This window comes from Stenella coeruleoalba (assembly GCF_951394435.1).
Source record: "Stenella coeruleoalba genome assembly, chromosome: 19".
In the NCBI taxonomy this organism is placed as follows: domain Eukaryota; kingdom Metazoa; phylum Chordata; class Mammalia; order Artiodactyla; family Delphinidae; genus Stenella; species Stenella coeruleoalba.
The window spans coordinates 13,632,426-13,649,258 of record NC_137165.1 but is presented as its reverse complement, the minus strand read 5'-3'; the positions used below and the strand labels follow the sequence as shown (position 1 = coordinate 13,649,258).

General features: G+C 52.7%; 1 protein-coding gene across 4 annotated transcripts in view; it reads right to left on the bottom strand.

The window, feature by feature from the left end:
• SLC43A2 (solute carrier family 43 member 2) overlaps positions 1 to 16,833 on the bottom strand; it is a 41,428-nt gene extending 24,595 nt beyond the window's left edge. For 2 of the 4 annotated variants that reach the window (XM_079904818.1, XM_079904820.1), the window contains exons 1-5: positions 16,269 to 16,354; positions 15,656 to 15,881; positions 7,091 to 7,298; positions 5,051 to 5,106; positions 4,187 to 4,263 (exon numbers count right to left, since the gene is read on the bottom strand). In XM_079904818.1, the coding sequence (XP_079760944.1) occupies positions 4,187 to 4,263; positions 5,051 to 5,106; positions 7,091 to 7,298; positions 15,656 to 15,815 (501 nt within the window). In that variant the 5' untranslated portion in view covers positions 15,816 to 15,881; positions 16,269 to 16,354. Of the gene's footprint in view, positions 1 to 4,186; positions 4,264 to 5,050; positions 5,107 to 7,090; positions 7,299 to 15,655; positions 15,882 to 16,268; positions 16,355 to 16,769 lie in introns of those variants that run through there. The other 2 variants (XM_079904819.1, XM_079904821.1) reach the window with 2 other exon arrangements.

Genomic DNA, 16,833 nt, shown 5'->3' with positions numbered 1-16,833 from the left:
AAAAAAACAAACAAAAAAAAGGTGCTTAGGGAGTTGGGCCATGAAACTAGAAGGGGAGTGAGCAGGGGCTGGGGGTGGGTGTCACCCCTGCTTTCCAACAGGGAATTGTGACTGAGCAGCTTCTTGGTGCCTCTAGACCAAAGGTTGTTGGACTTCTTCTGTAAAGGGACAGAGATTAACTATTTTAGCTTCTGCAGGCCATGTGGTCTCTGTAAAAGACTTCACTCTGCTGCCACAGCACAAAAGAAACAAGTGGGAGCGGCTCTGTGCCAGTAAAGCTTTGTTTACAGAAACCTGCAGTGGCCTGGATGTGTCCTGGGGGCTGCCGCTTGCTGACCTCTGCTCTAGATCCAAGAATGGGGACCTTAGAGGACAAGCCACCAACCTCCCTTAAACAGACGCCTGCTAACCAAATGCTGCAGGTGATGATTAGATGGCTTTCTTGCCTGGTCACTATCTGGGCTGTGCAGCCTTTACCTCCCTCTGGGAGAGCCAAGAGCTAGCAGGAACACTCCTGCTGCAGTGCGTTTGGCCTCACACAGACCTACTAGAGGCTGATGAAAGCGACAGACCCTCCTCTAGAAAAATGCACCTGCAGGGCATGTGTGTGCCCATGCAGACACACACACACACAATGTGCTTGCTTGCTGAGAATCTAAAGGGAGTGCCCAGCCCTCCTGAAGCTTATTCATGGACCGCCTAGAGGCCTAAAAAATCCTAGGGTAGGGCTTCCCTGGTGGCGCAGTGGTTGAGAGTCCGCCTGCCGATGCAGGGGACGCGGGTTCGTGCCCCGGTCCGGGAGGATCCCACATGCCTGTGCTCCGCAACGGGAGAGGCCACAACAGTGAGAGGCCCGCGTACCGCAAACAAACAAACAAACAAAAACCTAGGGTAAGACCCCTTGCTCACTCAGAAACAGAACTAATTTTTTTGTATGTGAGAGTGCTCAAAAACACACACAAAAGAGAGAAACAACCCTGTAAAAACAGACAAATGACACAAAGAAGCAATCACAGAAGAAATACAAACGATCACAAAAAAGAGGTGAAAAGATGCTCCATCTCACTAACAAGGAAAAAAATTTTAAATCATAGTATATCAGTTTTCACCAGATTAGACCGGCAAATGTTTGCAAGATTAATGACAGGGTATCGGAAGGGGTGTGGAGGAAAACCTCTCAGACATTCTGGAAGGCTAGCATCTGTGTATAAACTTTTGGGAAGACCATCTGACAATCTATATTAAAATTTAACACATGCTGATCCTGGGGCCCAGCAATACCACTTCTAGGAATTTATTTTACAGAAATACATGTACAGGGATGTTTACTTCGGCAGCATCATAAATCAGAAAAATTGGAAACCAACCCAAAAGTCCATTAGCAGGAAGCTGGTTACATAAAGCATGGCACATCTATATTATAGAATAACATGGAACTGTTTAATAATGAGGCCAATCTCCATAGTTTAAAATAATAAGGTAGATTTCTGAGGACTGGCAGGAAAAGACATAAAAGATACACTGTTAAGTGAAAAAGGCAAGTTGTAACAGTATTTCTTTTAAAAAGAGCAACATTAGTATATCCAGATTTTCTTTTTTTTTTCATAATGGAGAGTTACATTCTAAACTGATGAAGTTAGGCTTATAGGATTTTACAGTCCACACTTTATATTTCCAAAATAGTGACTTCTTACTTTTTGTTTTATAATCGTAAAAAAGAAAAGAAAAGAAAAAGAATCCTTATGAGCCTACTAGCCTCCCCTAAAGGTTTCTTGGACAATAACTATGAACTCAATTTAAAGACTGTCTTCTTTTTTTTTTTTTTAACATCTTCATTGGAGTATAATTGCTTTATAATGGTGTGTTAGTTTCTGCTTTATAACACAGTGAATCAGTTATACATATACATATGTTCCCATATCTCTTCCCTCTTGCGTCTCCCTCCCTCCCACCCTCCCTATCCCACCCCTCTAGGTGGTCACAAAGCACCGAGCTGATCTCCCTATGCTATGCGGCTGCTTCCCACTAGCTATCTATTTTACGTTTGGCAGTGTATATGTCCATGCCACTCTCTCGCTTTGTCCCAGCTTACCCTTCCCCCTCCCCGTATCCTCAAGTCCATCCTCTAGTAGGTCTGCATCTTTATTCCCGTTAAAGACTTTCTTAAAGGGGATTCGTGGTGTGGTGGTTCTTATCTATTTGTCTTAGGCTTTATTACAATAAAGCAGCTTTCTGTATTTCAGAGCATAAACTCCTCAAGGACCATCTCTTTCTTCTACCCCGAAATTCAGAGCTGCCATCACATGGGCATAGTGTGGCTCAAATAACGGGGGTGATGCCAGATTTCTATTTTTCATTTTGATGAAAGAGGTGGTCGTGTTCACACTATCAAAAAACAAACAGAACCACGGCTCCTGCTTCACAATTTATACAACTTAGTGGAATCTGTGTACGTTTGACAGTTCTAACATATGTCTTACAGTTTCAACATTTGTTTTCCCCTGGGAATTTGAGAAGGAAGGAGATATATCCATTTTTTATAAATCTACCTGGTTAAAAAAATAAAAATAGGGACTTCCCTGGTGGCGCAGTAGTTAAGAATCCGGCTGCCAACGCAGGGGACATGGGTTTGACCCCTGGTCCAGGAAGATCCCACATGCCGCAGAGCAACTAAGCCCGTGCACCACAACTACTGAGCCCACGTGCTGCAACTACTGCAGCCTGTGCGCCTAGAGCCCGTGCTCCACAACAAGAGAAGCCACCTTGATGAGAAGCCCACACACCGCAACAAAGAGTAGCCCCCGCTCGCCTCAACTAGAGAAAGCCCGCGCGCAGCAACGAAGACCCAACGCAGCCAATAAATAAATAAATGTTCCCTCAAAAAAATTAAAAAGAAAAGAAATAGTAGCTTTAAAAAAATAAATAAATAAAAATGTACAAAAGAGTACAAAGTCAATCTCCTTCACACCACCAGGGGCAAGGCAACCAGAGTTCCCAGATACGTGTGTGTCCCCCACTCCCCGAGCACAGCACATATGTGGTCCTGGGCCGAGCCTCTCTCACCTAACACAGACCCCACCGAGTGTTCCATTTCCATGGACCCAGACCCAGGCACTTCATCCTTCCCACCGGGTCAAAGTTAACACAGCAAAACGCAGGAAGGGTGAACAGAAGAGGCACTGGGCCAGGCCTGGCCTCTGGCTCACAGCCTGTAGGAAGGGGTCAAAGAGATGTCGGTAACTCTTCAAGCTCCTTACAAGAAGACCAGCAAGTCCCCAGAGCTCCCTCAAAGCTAAACGAGGGCCCTTCAAAAGCATGACTCCTGACTCATTAGTGGAAAGAGAAAGCAGAAGTGAATGCACTGCAAATAAATAGTGATGGGAGGTATTGTTTCATAAATACTTTCTCAACGGGAAACTGAGATGGTCCACACCTTCCTGTTGGACAGAGAAATCTCTCTGAAAGCCTAGCATTCTCACTTCTTTCCCAATGGCCAGCTCTGAAAGGCACACCTGCCTGACCAGGTGAGCCTGCACACAGCTCCCTTCTTCCTCCTCCTTTGACTTTCTTTTAACCCAGACCTTCCTGCAGCCTCTCCCATTTCCAAAAGAAGCACATTCTGTGGCGTTCTGGTGCTACCATAGAAACCCTCCCCAGAAGGGCTCCCTGTGCCCAGAAGGGCTCTCTGTGCCCCAGCATTTAGAAAACCCAGCAGAGAGGCAGCCTATGTGTTCCCCAGAGTTTTTCATTCAGTTCTGAACAAAGCAACAGTTAGGGGCAGGGTGATTCCAAGAGAGGTGTGTTTTAAGGTTGCACTGTTAGCAAGAAATCTCTTGCCACAGAAAATATGAGAAAAGAAAGCAGGTGGCAGGTTTTTTCTCCCGGTTCCCGCCTTCTCTAGGCACATGGCTCCCTCAGCACCTCAGTCATGGTCCGGAGGCAGGGGACCGGCCACTCCGCGAGTCCCGCTCTGCTGCCTTCCTTTCTGCCTGCAGGACCTCCCCAGCTTGGGAGGCCGAAGCTGGCTTTGCTGCCACAGCCTCACCACCGATGACCCTCTACTGCTTGGGATACCCAGGCAGAGGCAGGCAAACGGAAAGCAAGGAAATCAAAGCCAATAAAAGCTGCCTCAGATTCACAAGAAGATGACCGAACTAGAGATCTTCCTAAAAAAATTGGTACTTACTGTTAATGAGGTGAATGTCATGCACATCCCACCAAAGCCATTCAGAGCCAGGGCGATGAAGATGAGCACGGAGAGCGCTGGAATGAAGCAGAAAAGCTCCTAAGCAGGGAACCACGGCTGAGCTTCAGGGACCAGTGCTGGGTAAGGAGCCGGCCCCGAACAAACGCAGCTGAGCGCCTGACAAGCCATCAGGCGTTAGTGCCGGACACCTGGGGAGCTGGCCCAGCCTCTGCCTCATCCTCCTCTCGCCTATTTTACGGAGCTTGGGCTCTTGCAAAAGCTGCACCCCCGTCCTCCTTTTTCCACTAACCTTAGCAGCAAGGGAGAGGCCTAGAGAAGCTGCTTCACTGAAACCCAAAGTACAGGTACCCAAGAATCAGGAGAGGAGCCTGGATAAGATTTGGGTGAAACTCAAATCCTATTTTGGTGTTTGTTCTAAAAGTCCCTGCAGCATCAGTTCCACCTGAACAGGGTTAGGGACCAGGCAGCTTCTAAGTTATTTTTAAAGTGCTGGCCTGGGCTGCCCCAAGGGGCTCAGCTCATGACCTCCACACACACCCCTGCAGCTGGCCTAGTTCTCCAGTTGGCATCAATGAGGCCATGGGGGAATGGCCTGGCTTGGCAATGAGACGGGTGTTTCTCACCCCCTGGGAGCTTCTCTCAGACCTCTGTCTGGGGCCATTATTTGGTTACCCAGCCACCCATCAGAGATAAGTCACTGGGTAAAGGCCTAACAGGTGTCCCTCTAATGTGAGCAGTGAGCAGCAGGCCTGGCCCAGCTTTCTAGAGCAGGTGGGCCTACAGGCACCTCTGGGCACTCTCTCCCCGGTCCCTGACAAAAGGGTAGAGGAAAAGCTTACTCACAGTTTGGGTTACTTGCTCCATATGCAATCAACAAGCAGGAGACAGCAAAGCAGGCACTAAAAAGAAACAGAAACAGTACACTGTTATTACTGTTATTGTTAATATTGCTTATTTGGAGGTACTGGTTATGTGCCAGATGCTTTCAGAAAATTTACGTACATTCTTTCATTTAATTTAACAATTCTACAGAGTATAACTGGCTCCATTTTACTGATGAGAAAAATAAAACTCGAAAAACAAAAACAAGACAACGAGGTCCTACTATACAGCACAGGGAACTATATTCAATATCCTGTGATAAACCATAATGGAAAAGAATATGAAAAAGAATGTATATATATGTATAACTGAATCGGTTTGCTGTACAGTACAGTAGAAATTAGCACAACATTGTAAATGAACTATACTTCAATAAAATAAATTTTTTAAAAAACAGGTATTCAAATACTTGGAAAAAAACAAACACAAAAACTAAATTCTCCAAAGTCTCCTAGCTAGCAGGTGGCTAAGCTGGAATTCAAGCCCCAAAGCCAGGTCTGGTAAACACCCCGCTGCACTGCCCCCTCCATTCCCCAGACTGGAGAGGGCCAAGGCTGTGAAGCGAGAGAGGACACAATCCACTCCCCAGGCTCCCATGCCCGCTCAGCAAAAGGGGATGGACAGAACCCCACCGGGCAAGGGGCGATGAATGGCAGCTTCCAAATCCCCTCTGCCTGGCTCTAACCTGGGACCAAGTCTGCTTAAGCTCCAAAGAATGAATGAAACTGGTCCCCCACGCATTTCCTTCAGGGCTACAGGCCTCGCTCATTGCACACCACTGTCCTGCACGATGCTCATTTCCAATGGGACTGGCTTGGGGAGTACCTTGGCCAGAGAGGGCCAGCTGCTTGGTGGACTGACCCTGAGACTGGCAATCTGGAGCTTTACAGCCCAGGAACACATCCCAGGAGGTACATAAGATGACCCACTAAGGTACCAGAGGTAGGGAAATACTATTTTACAATTTTATAATTTTAGAAATTTTATAATTTTAAATCTCAGCCACTTTAATTTGTATTTTTTGTATATGTATCATAAGGCACATAAAACACCATATGAGATGATGGATGTTCCCTGAACTTACTGCGGTCATCATTTCATGAGGTATGTGAGTCTGATCATTATGCTGCACCTCAGTCTTATACAAGGCTGTACATCAATTACTACCTCAACTGAATTGGAAGAAAAAAATAAAGCACATAGAACATTAAGAATGATATACATGGGGGCTTCCCTGGTGGCGCAGTGGTTGAGAGTCCGCCTGCCCATGCGGGGGACGTGGGTTTGTGCCCCGGTCCGGGAAGATCCCACATGCCGCGGAGCGGCTGGGCCCGCGAGCCATGGCCGCTGAGCCTGCGCTCCGCAATGGGAGAGGCCACAGCAGTGAGAGGCCCGCATACCGCAAAAAAAAAAAAAAAAAGAACACTGGTTTCCAGTCTTTCTGACCTTACACCTCCATGAGATGAAAGAGTTTGAATACATACCTCTAATATAAGCACATAGAGTTGTCAATGATATACACATATATCATTCTTTTTTTGTTTGTCTGTTTTGCAGTACGCGGGCCTCTCACTGCTGTGGCCTCTCCCGTTGCGGAGCACAGGCTCTGGACCGCGCAGGCTCAGCGGCCATGGCTCACGGGCCCAGCCGCTCCGCGGCATGTGGGATCTTCCCGGACCGGGGCACGAACCCGCGTCCCCTGCATCGGCAGGCGGACTCTCAACCACCGCGCCACTAGGGAAGCCCCAAAAACCAGTGTTCTTAATGACAAGCGATTCCAGGCCCGCCCAGGCAGGCCTGAGTCCTGTGACATTCATGCAGATCGGCACAATGCAAGGGTCACAGTAGCTATTGATTTGGTTGCACGTGGGGTAGGAAGCCCGTCCTGGGCAGGCATTTAGGGAGCTCCACAGTGCACCTGAGAGCAGGTACCAGGATTACCCACAGTGGGGAATCTCAGCCCAGGGATCCCACCTGCCCACCCCCACCCCTAGAACTGACCTGCCCAGCAGCCTGAGCTTCCTTGGGCCGTACTTGTCCATGACGATGCCCAGAGGCAGGGTGATGGCACTGAGCAGGAAGGAGCCCACGGTGAAGGCCAAGTTTAGCATCTCATCCTGGGCCTTGCAGCTGAGCCAGCCATTCATTCGGCTCACCTCCTCGTGCTCCGGCTCTGCTGTGCCCCCCACTGTGCCATTGGTGACATTCTCTGTGTGTAGAGGGAGGGAAACCTGACCACAGGGTCGTGGCAGCGATCTCCAAAGATCAGAGGGGCGGGTGCCCACCCGGAGTCAGCCCACTGGGAATGCCAGGGCTGAATCTGGCTACCCCCCAGCAGGCTGGCATGTCTATCTGGCCCAAGCTCCCTGGAGCGATAATGCAGAGATTCTTCACTTCTGTGTGGGGGTCACAGATGCTTTCGAGAATCCAATAAAGGAAGCTCCACTCCTGCTCTTTAGAAAATGCGCAAAGTCTTGCCCACAGTTTCAGGGCCTTCAGGCATCCCCGGCAGCACCCACGAGCCCCAGGTTGGGATTCCCATTCTAGAGTAACCGACACCTAGAAGAGTAGGCCTCGGGACCCAGCCCGGGCTGTGAGTGGGACCCCAGGCTGGCTAGAACCTTCTCTGCAGCTCCGTCCATGGAAACAGTCTGCAGCCAGTATACAGGAGGCCGACCCTAGACCACCTGGGAAGGACAAGCTGCTGGTCTCACTGCGCTGCCCTTGGTCAACCGAGGGGAGGGGTGAGTAGGCCTCCTTTACTGCCCAGTACGGCAGATTTCTCAAACACACAGCCCCTGTGCTCAATCCTCCCCGATGTTCTCACAGCATCAACCACCACATACACTGTGTCATGGAAGCCCTTGGGAAGGGTTTTTGTTTTGTTTCGTTAAAAAAAAGAAAAGTCCCGAGTAATTTGCTTTCACTTGTGGAAGTGCACCTTTCTTCTTCTCGCTGGGGTCATGATGTCACTGTCCCCTGTGGCCACGCCTGTGCTGTAATCCCAGTCCTTAACGATACCCTCCAAAGTCCACCTGGCACCAAGACAACGAAAAGACGGAGGAAAAAGTGCTGCAGCAGCGGAGGGTGGGAGGGTAGAGGATAGGCCGCCATGTGGTGGAGGAACCCTCTCATCTTGGGAACTGCTAGTTAAGAGATGCTGACTAATCCCGCAGAGGGAGGAGCAGCCTCTGATGAGAGGTGAGGTCGCGCTGGGAGGCTCAAGGAAATACCTCTCTTCAGATAACTGCGTGCCTCCTGAATGCGGCCCCCTGGCACCAGGGTTATAAATCTGACGTGTGCAAGGCCTGCCCGGGTCTCTCTCGGGTGTGACCCAAGGTTACGGGAAAAGATGCACCTTGGGTGAATCATGCTATATGCCAGCCTCTGACCAACAGGCCCTGCAGGGGGCACGTTGAGGGTGGGGTGCAGGGACCTGGCCTCTGGGTTCCAATTTTGGTTCCTCCACTTCCTATTTGTATAACCTTGGAGAAGTGATTTCATCTCTACCTCAGTTTCTTTATCCGTAAAATGGGCATAATATAAAAAATCATCTACCTTTCTAGAGTTTTGAGGAAGATAAAAGAGAAATCCAGATAACATTCTAGAGCTCACATAGGCATAGAAAATGCTCAATAAACAATAGCTAAAAGTTGTTATCACTACTATTACTACTCGTCTCGTTGGCTCGGAATGGGGGTAATGGCTGGCAGCACAGCTGGACACACTAACTGGGAGCAGAGTTCTGTAACTGACCATTCATCCACAGCATGAATTCATATCTAGTCTCCCCCTGGGCTGGGGGGCCTGAAGGACAGGGACTGTGTTCTAGTCACCTGTGTCTCCAGCACCTCCCCTTGGTCCTGGTACACAGTAGTTGTTTACTGAATGAATGAAAACAGTGGCATCAGATCACATTGGCCAAAAGGATCAAGAGAGAAGAAATGAAACAGGACACATGGAACCAACTTGAAGACAGAGGGGATCGAAGGAGATTATAGCCCCAATGTTAACCTCCCGAAGCCAAAGACACAAAACCTAACAAGCCAGACTCTCAGCGCCCCCCACCACTTTCTCTCAGCTTTCCAAAAGATGCCCCACCGTGCTGGCAGCCAAAACACATGACCAGCAGGGTCATCTGAGTCCATTAGGATCCAGCTCAGAACCGTCACACACACTGCCTTAGCCAGCAGGCCTGAGCTGCTTGTCCACAGCGAGGCCGCTTCTGGAAAAGCAGAGCTGCTGTTGGCACTGGTTTCGGGTGTCAGCTCTGCCAGCAGCAACAGGAACTGGAATGTAAAGCGGGAGGACAGGGTGTCCGCAAAGCAACGGCCACCTCCAGGTCAGTGTGCAGGTGCAAGCGAACCAAAGAGGTGCGACAGAGTGGATGGGGGGGAAGGGGCACCCCAGGCCTGGGATCGCTGGCTGGTGAGAGCGCTAGAGGACGCGAAATCACTCCGGGCTGGGAGTGCTGTGGGATCTGCTGCTACAAGCAGGGAGCCATGATCGGATGGGGAGCAGAGGAAGCGAGGCAGCACGGGGTCTGAGGAAAGGCGCAAGGGTGTTCTGCTCCCAGCTTCCCCAGAGAGGAACCACAGCTGGACCTAAATCCATGACTGTACTCCCCGAGAGAGAGAGAAGATGAAATCCCAAGGCAGCATACATATGCAAGGCAGACTCCCTGATTTGCTCTAAGTGAAGATGGGGACGAAAACATCTTGAATTGTTTAGAGATCTGGTCACCCTGTAAACTAGACAGGGGGGCTCAGGGGGAGAGAAGTTAGAGTGGAGGGAAGGGAATCTGTCTCTCCCATCTTTCATCCTAGAGCCGCTATAACAGAAGCAGGGACCTTACACTTTTGGCCACCAACCTTCTCTTAAATCCCTGCCAACGGGGCCACCTGGCCCTCTGCCCTCCCAGCTCCCGGCAGTGATGTCCAGCAACAAATGAGCTGGGGGTGGAGGCGCCCGGGGGGCCTCTCATCGGCCCAGGGAGCGGTGCGAGAGTGCCCCTCGCCCCAGAGGGAACTAAACCTTCTGTGAGCCTGCAGCTTTGTTGGCAGTAAACAGCCCACACGAATTATCACAGATCCAGTAATGCCCAAACACAGTCACACCCAGGCTGCTTCCGTCGCTCTGCTCCCACCTGGGCCACTGTGGGCCAGACAGACCCAAACAGATAAGCACACAGGAAGCGCCAAGCCCCTGGGGTGCCCCTCTGCTCCCAGCCTAGACCTCAGCCCTCACCCCGGTCCAGGCTGCTCTGTGCCTCACCTGCACCGGCTTATTACAGATGCGGCCAGAGTGGCCCGTTCCGGCCCAGCCCAGCCCAGCCAGGGAAGGTGAACCAAGAAGACAGGCAAGGAACTGGCGTGTCCGGAGTGTGCAGAGAACAGGCGTAAGGCTGCCTAGGAGGAGACCCGGGGCAGGGAAGAGAGAACAATGCCTGCCCTGTTCGGCCCCACTCACAGAACTCACACACGAAATCCTTACAGAGAAAGCAAGGGAGAAAAGAGGGTGCAGTGGTCCCCCTGAGGCTCCCCTAACCTCCCTGGATCAAGGAGGGGGCTCCCCTGACCCCAGGGAAACAAACCAGAAGAGCTGACCGTACGATGCTCAAGGGAGCAAGGGGCACCGGGTTGCAGGCCTCTGCAAACCCGAGCTGCGCCCCCAACCCCCAGAGTGCAGGCCTCTGGACGCCCTGCTGTGGTCTCTGCCCCAGGATCTCCTGTCTCTCTCAAATCCTTAGTCTATCCGGCAACAGGAAGCAGCATCTCAGTCTGGCAGGGGGTATGTAGGTAAGAGGTCAGCCTCAGACACAGCAAACCGAGGCAGGACACAGTCAGAGGACCATGCCGGGTAGGCCAGGGCCCAGCCCCCGCGTTGTGATGGCAGAGTGCCGGCGTGCGCTGGCCACTGTGCTCTGCGCTAGTGGTTCCTGTCTCACCGAGCGCCATCCCACCCTCACCCCATGTTCCACATCCAGATACCAGGAGTGTCAGAGCAGGTAAGTCGCTTCCCCGAGGTCTCATAGACAGTATATGGGGAAGCTGGACTTGAATCCAGGTGGTCGGACCTCAGAGCTCCTGCTTTTAACCTTCAGGCTGTGCTGACGCTGTACCACCTGGGTTAGAGGCTTTTCAGAGAGAAGATGCTGAGGGAAGAAAGACGCACAAGGCTATCAGTGTCGGGGCAATGCCAGGTGGCCCTTAATGTCACCTGGTGAGAATGGGACTGCCCCCAAGATGCTCCCACGAGGTCCCTGAAAGCCAACCAAGCTGGACAGGACCTTAATGGGACACCAAGAAGCCAGGGAGGGCCAGCAGATGTGGAGGAGGGAAATCAGGTCATGGAAAGGAGGCAGGCAGGGTGGGTGGGGAGGGCCAAGGGCACCAGCTCCTTTGTGACACGTCCCGAGGCTGAAGGGCCCAACCTGGATCCCCAAGTACCGAGTTAAAAAAAAAAAATCCAAAATAAACTGGGGGGAGAGAGTGAAAACAGCCCTATTCGCAGCAAAAAAGTGAAAGGACTTCCGTGGTGGTCCAGTGGTTAATACTCCCCAAGCTTCCACTGCAGGCGGCAGGGGTTCGATCCCCGGTCAGGGAACTAAGATCCCGCATATGCCACGCGGCGTGGCCACACACACACACACGATGTGAAACGATGGGTTTTCAAAAGCTACCACCAGTGGCCTTTGAGGGTGCGAGGAGACCATAAAAAGGGAGGGCCGTCAAGTGGCACGGACCATCTCCTGTCCACATCTGCAGCCTCGGTCCGGCCTGGTGGGGACCGGGCCTGGCCCTGCTCTCTCAGGGTCCTGGGGGCCAGCTTCCTGCTTTGTTTCAGTGAGGGGTGCCACCCCCCGGCCACCACAAGCAGAGTAACTGCGGTGGTCAAGAGCACAGAACTGGGGTCTGCCTTGGGGTCCATGGCTGGGCTGGACCGTGGCTTCCTCGGGCAGAGGCCACGTCTCCCACCTTCAGGACCCCCACCCCACCCAGCACCTGGCGTGTGGCAAGCCCTCAACAATTCATGAGAGGCTAACAGGTGAATCTGACCATCTCTTCTGCCTCAGGGGCTTCTTCCTGCCTTGAGAATAAAATCCAGTCTCCCCAGGGGCCTGCAGGCCCTGGCCCCTTCCCAGATCTCCAGTAATCTCCTGCCCGCCTGTCATTTCTCTCCTCTCTTTCAAAACACAGCTTACCCCGGAGGCTCACTGCCCGCTCCTCTCCTGAGTCACCCCTGTGGCCCTCCACGCTTCTGCCTAAATATCACAGAGCCCCCACCCACCCAAGTTGAACCAGATCCCCACGGTGGCTCTCACCCCGGCACCCTGCTCTCTGCTGGGGTCGGACCACCACTTGGAAGCATGTAGGCCTATGTGTGATGACTCTTAGATGCTGGCAGACTACAGACTCCCTGAGGGCCCGGATTGCTCTGCGCCCAGCAGAGCCCCTCAGAAAATGTTTACTGAATGTATAGGTCAGATACACCAGATAGCACCAGGCCCCTGGGCTGACCCTGTCGAAGTGGGCCACCGGTTGACAGAGGAAATGAAGAAAGAGTTTGGGTGTGGGTGGTGACAGCGGCCATCCGGCCGCCAAAAGAACACAGTTCTGGAAAAGCCGGGGCTGGGAACCCAGTCGGTCTCCTGTCCATTCCAGTGGGGAGGCAAAGCCAAGTGCCAGGCCCAGGTCCCCAGTCCCAGTCATCCATCCTGACTGTCCGGGAGACAGGGATAAAGAGCTGAGGGGAAATGGAAAACCCAGCTCTTTCTTTCTGTCTCCCACCTCGACATGCTGGAACCGGACACCGTGTCTGTGGCCGGATTCTGGCTGGAGTCCCGAGAAAGCGTTCTGAGAACCTTTCAACAGGTTCAGGCAAATTTTCTTTCAAGAACAAACCAAAGCATCAGTCCTAAAAGCCACAAAAAGCTGACAAATTTGCCTTTCAGTCAGCTGTAGGCTGGTCAGCTTTTCACAAGCTGAAGTCAATAAAGGTAATAAACGGCCTAACCGCTTCTCTGCACTTCAGCCGTCCCCCAAGCATGAAAATATTAGGCCTAAGCAGAAATCTTGATCCTAAATCCTCCGGGCACACCCAGCCAGGCAAGACACAGGGACTCCTGGCCCCAAAAGGCAACAGGTTACTCCAACTCCAAGAAACAAGGAGCAAGGAGGCCAGAGAGATAAGCTGTGTGGAATCAGCAGGCCTGCCCGCCACGGATGCTGGGTCAGCGGGTTTGCCAGATAGTCAGAAAAACCAAAATCAGAGGCAGGAACAAAGGCACGGGATAAGAAGTTGATGTTCAACCCACAATCCTGACCCTTCACCTTCACTTTGGTTTACAGGAGGGACCAGGCAAGCCTCTCAAGGGCTTAAACACCAACTCAGCACTACGTAGGCACAATCTCCGGGACTCCTCCCACTTCAAAGAAGGAAGAAGCCAAGGCTGAGGCAGGAATGAAGTGACCAGCCCCAGCGCTGCCAAGACCATAAAATAAATTAAATCAGTGGACGATGTGGGGGGGAAAACGCTAGAATCAGACCTTCTGATACCACAGTAGGTCAAAAAAAAAAATTGACTACGATAGTCCTCCAGTCTAGATGAGATGCTACAAGCTTCATCTGGGGATGATGTTTCCTTCTGGTTTTAACCCCTCAGTGCAGCCTGAAAGAATCCATCAGAGGCAAGCAGGAAGGGTCATGAACTACAAGGAGAGGAGAGAGGGAGGGAGAGGAGGCGCCTAACACTCCAATCTGTTCCCTTCCAGAGTCATTAATCTCCTAACATCTCTCGGGCAAAGCAGAAAGCTTGTTTAAGGAACAAGGTCTGAGTGACTCTCCCATCTCCCGAGATTTCTTGCTGATGTGGGAAAAGGTCTGCCAAGAACCCTAAGGTTATTAGGAAATATTTCTGAGTGGCTAAAGGCTAAAGGTTATAAATGATATACTCTCTGCCCTCAGGCAGGCTCAGCATCCCCTCCCTTTCTCCTGTCCTTAACCTCTCCCAGCTGAAGCTTCCCTAGTGACTTGGAATGCTCAGGAATCTCCTAGGAAGATCAGAGGAGGAGACCAGGGAGGGTTCTACACGGGCTGACAGGCAGCATGAGCTGGTCCAAAGCTTTCTCTTCCCTCAAAGTTAGAACTCTAGAGAAAAAAAAGGCATGCTGGGCTTCCCTGGCAGCGCACTGGTTAAGAATCCACCTGCCAATGCAGGGGACACGGGTTCGAACCCTGGTCCGGGAAGATCCCACATGCCGCGGAGCAACTAAGCCCTTGTGCCACAACTACTGAGCCTGTGCTCTAGAGCCCACGAGCCACAACTACTGAGCCCGCATGCCACAACTACTGAAGCCCACGTGCCTAGAGCCCGTGCTCCACAACAAGAGAAGCCACCGCAATGAGAAGCCCGCACCACAAGGAAGAGTAGCCCCCGCGCGCCGCAACTAGAGAAAGCGGCACGCAGCAACGAAGACCCAATGCAGCCAAAAATAAATAAATAAAAAAAAAATTTTTAAAAGAGGCATGCCAGTGGTGTGATTCAGGGAGTCAGATTTGGGCTATTTCCATCCAAAGGAACTTGGGCAGGGGCTGCTGACAAAAGTACTGGGGAGAGACATTACTGAGTTCAACCCTTAGGTAGTCACTGCTGGGGACAGCGAGCAGAGGAAAACATTTCCTATCAAGGTTGCCTAGGAAGGTGGGTAGCAGGGTAGTGGGTGAGAGGCACTTGCGTCCCACTGATTGGCTGAACCCCACTGACCTTCAGCATTCAGAATCCTTTCACAAGGTCATCAGGTGTGAACACAGGGGTGGGGGTTAGATTTCTTGTAGACAAGCATCCTCGGCCTTCATTCAGCAACACCAGTGTGTAGCAAAGGGAGAGGACAGACCTAGTGTCCTTTCCATAAATATCTTCCTTACCTCTCTCCTCCCCCCACCCCCATGGGGGTAGAAGGCCACTGAGATGTTCTCACAGCCTGTGGGAGGAAATGCCCTTTGGAAAATCATAAAGCAGCAAAAATAGACAAGAAATTGTATCGGAAAAGCCCTTTAGAGACTCCATGATAGCCTGACAGAAAAACATCTAGATTCTAGATGAACCTTCCACCGGCTGCAGGCCAAGCCACTTCCTCTCTCCTGCTGCACCCCAGCTACTGAGTCAAGAGTTCCTCTTTCTTACAGTCAGAGAGCAACATGTTTACTGCAAAGCAAGTGATGTGCCAGGCACTGGGAGGAAAGGAGTCCAGTCATGTTCCCAGGTGGTGGAAAGAACACCCTGGACTTAGGGATTCTGGATCTATTACAGTCTACAGCTGTGCGGCCTCAGACAAGTCAGAAGATCTGAGACTCAGTTTCCTCAGTCACAAAACAGGGACAGTGATGTGTACCCAGCACACACTGTGGGTGTGTGTGAGCTGGGTGAGGATCAAATGGGCCTTTTGCTAACTAGGAGGTGCTGCGCAGTGAGGCGGTCTTGCTGGCTGGGTCTACACCGCCATCCCCCCCCTCTCCCAAAGCCCCCACTCCAGGAACCACCCCGAGTCCGAATACCCGGCTCACCTGGCTCAGTACACAGGTAGGAGTAAAAACCCTCCGACTTGAGCATGATGAGCAGCGAGCCCCAGCCCAGGAGGACTGCCGAGAAGAGGAGGTTTTCCAGCACGGCCGTGCAGGCCATCCACCAGCGGCGCCGATGGGCAGTGGCCAGGGTGGGCGCCATGGCGAGGCGAGGCGAGGCGCGGCGGCCCGGCTCCGGCTCGGGCTCCGGCTCCGGCTCTGCAGCCGCCTGCGCACAGACCTCGGCGTCAGCGCCCGGCACTATGCAGCCGGGTCGGCCAACCCGGGCCGCTGCCGCAGCGCGTGGAGCTTGTCACCCCTCTGCGGCCCGGGAGGCAAGTGCGCGCAGCAAGGAAGCCCCAGCCCTGCCCGTGCCCTGGGCCACCCTCTCCGCCGCTGGCTCGTCCGCCTGCCCGCAGCTCCAGGAGAGCCGCCCCGGCCAGACAGGGAGACTTCTCCCTCGGCTCACTCGTAGGGAAACTGAGGCACGGAAACAAGAAGGGACTAACGCCTGCTCAGGGACGTGGACTTAGTCCTGGCTCCCAGAAGGATTGACACAGCCTGGGGGTTGGCAAGGGAGGCAGCCTGAGGTCCGGATACCTGGGCAGGTGCATACCTGAGGGCTGCCACTCCCTAGGGCCCTCACTGGCGCCCGCCCGCCGGCACTGGAGACCCTCTCCCAGACCGGGCTCCCTGAACCACAAGATCAGCGCACGGAGTTCCAGAACGGCCCGCCCACGGCCCGCTCATTGGCCTGACGGCACAGGAACTGCCGCGCCATTGGCCGCTGTCTAGGTCGCTAGGCGCTGCGGCCACGCGAGCCCCGCATGGGAGAGGAGAAGCCGGTTCAAACCGGCGGCGCGAGTCTCTCGCGCGACCCCCATCGGGGGCCGTTTCCTCGGCAATTAGCTCGTTTCCATGGAAGTGGACCCCCGTCCCTCCATCCCCCGGCTCCCTCCTCGATTCGTCAACTCTTTCTTGGAGGCTCCTCATCCATTCAGTCTCTCTCCTTTCTCCTTTCCTCTCTTCTTTACATCTTCAACCTACGCCCTTATTCGTGCGCCTTCTGCCCCCCAGCACCCAAGCCCGGGGCCCAGGTCCCCCGGATCCAGCTCACCCGGTTCTTACTGCTGTGTGTCGGGCCCGGCCGGCGCCTTTTCTGCCCCCCTTTTATTCCAGCC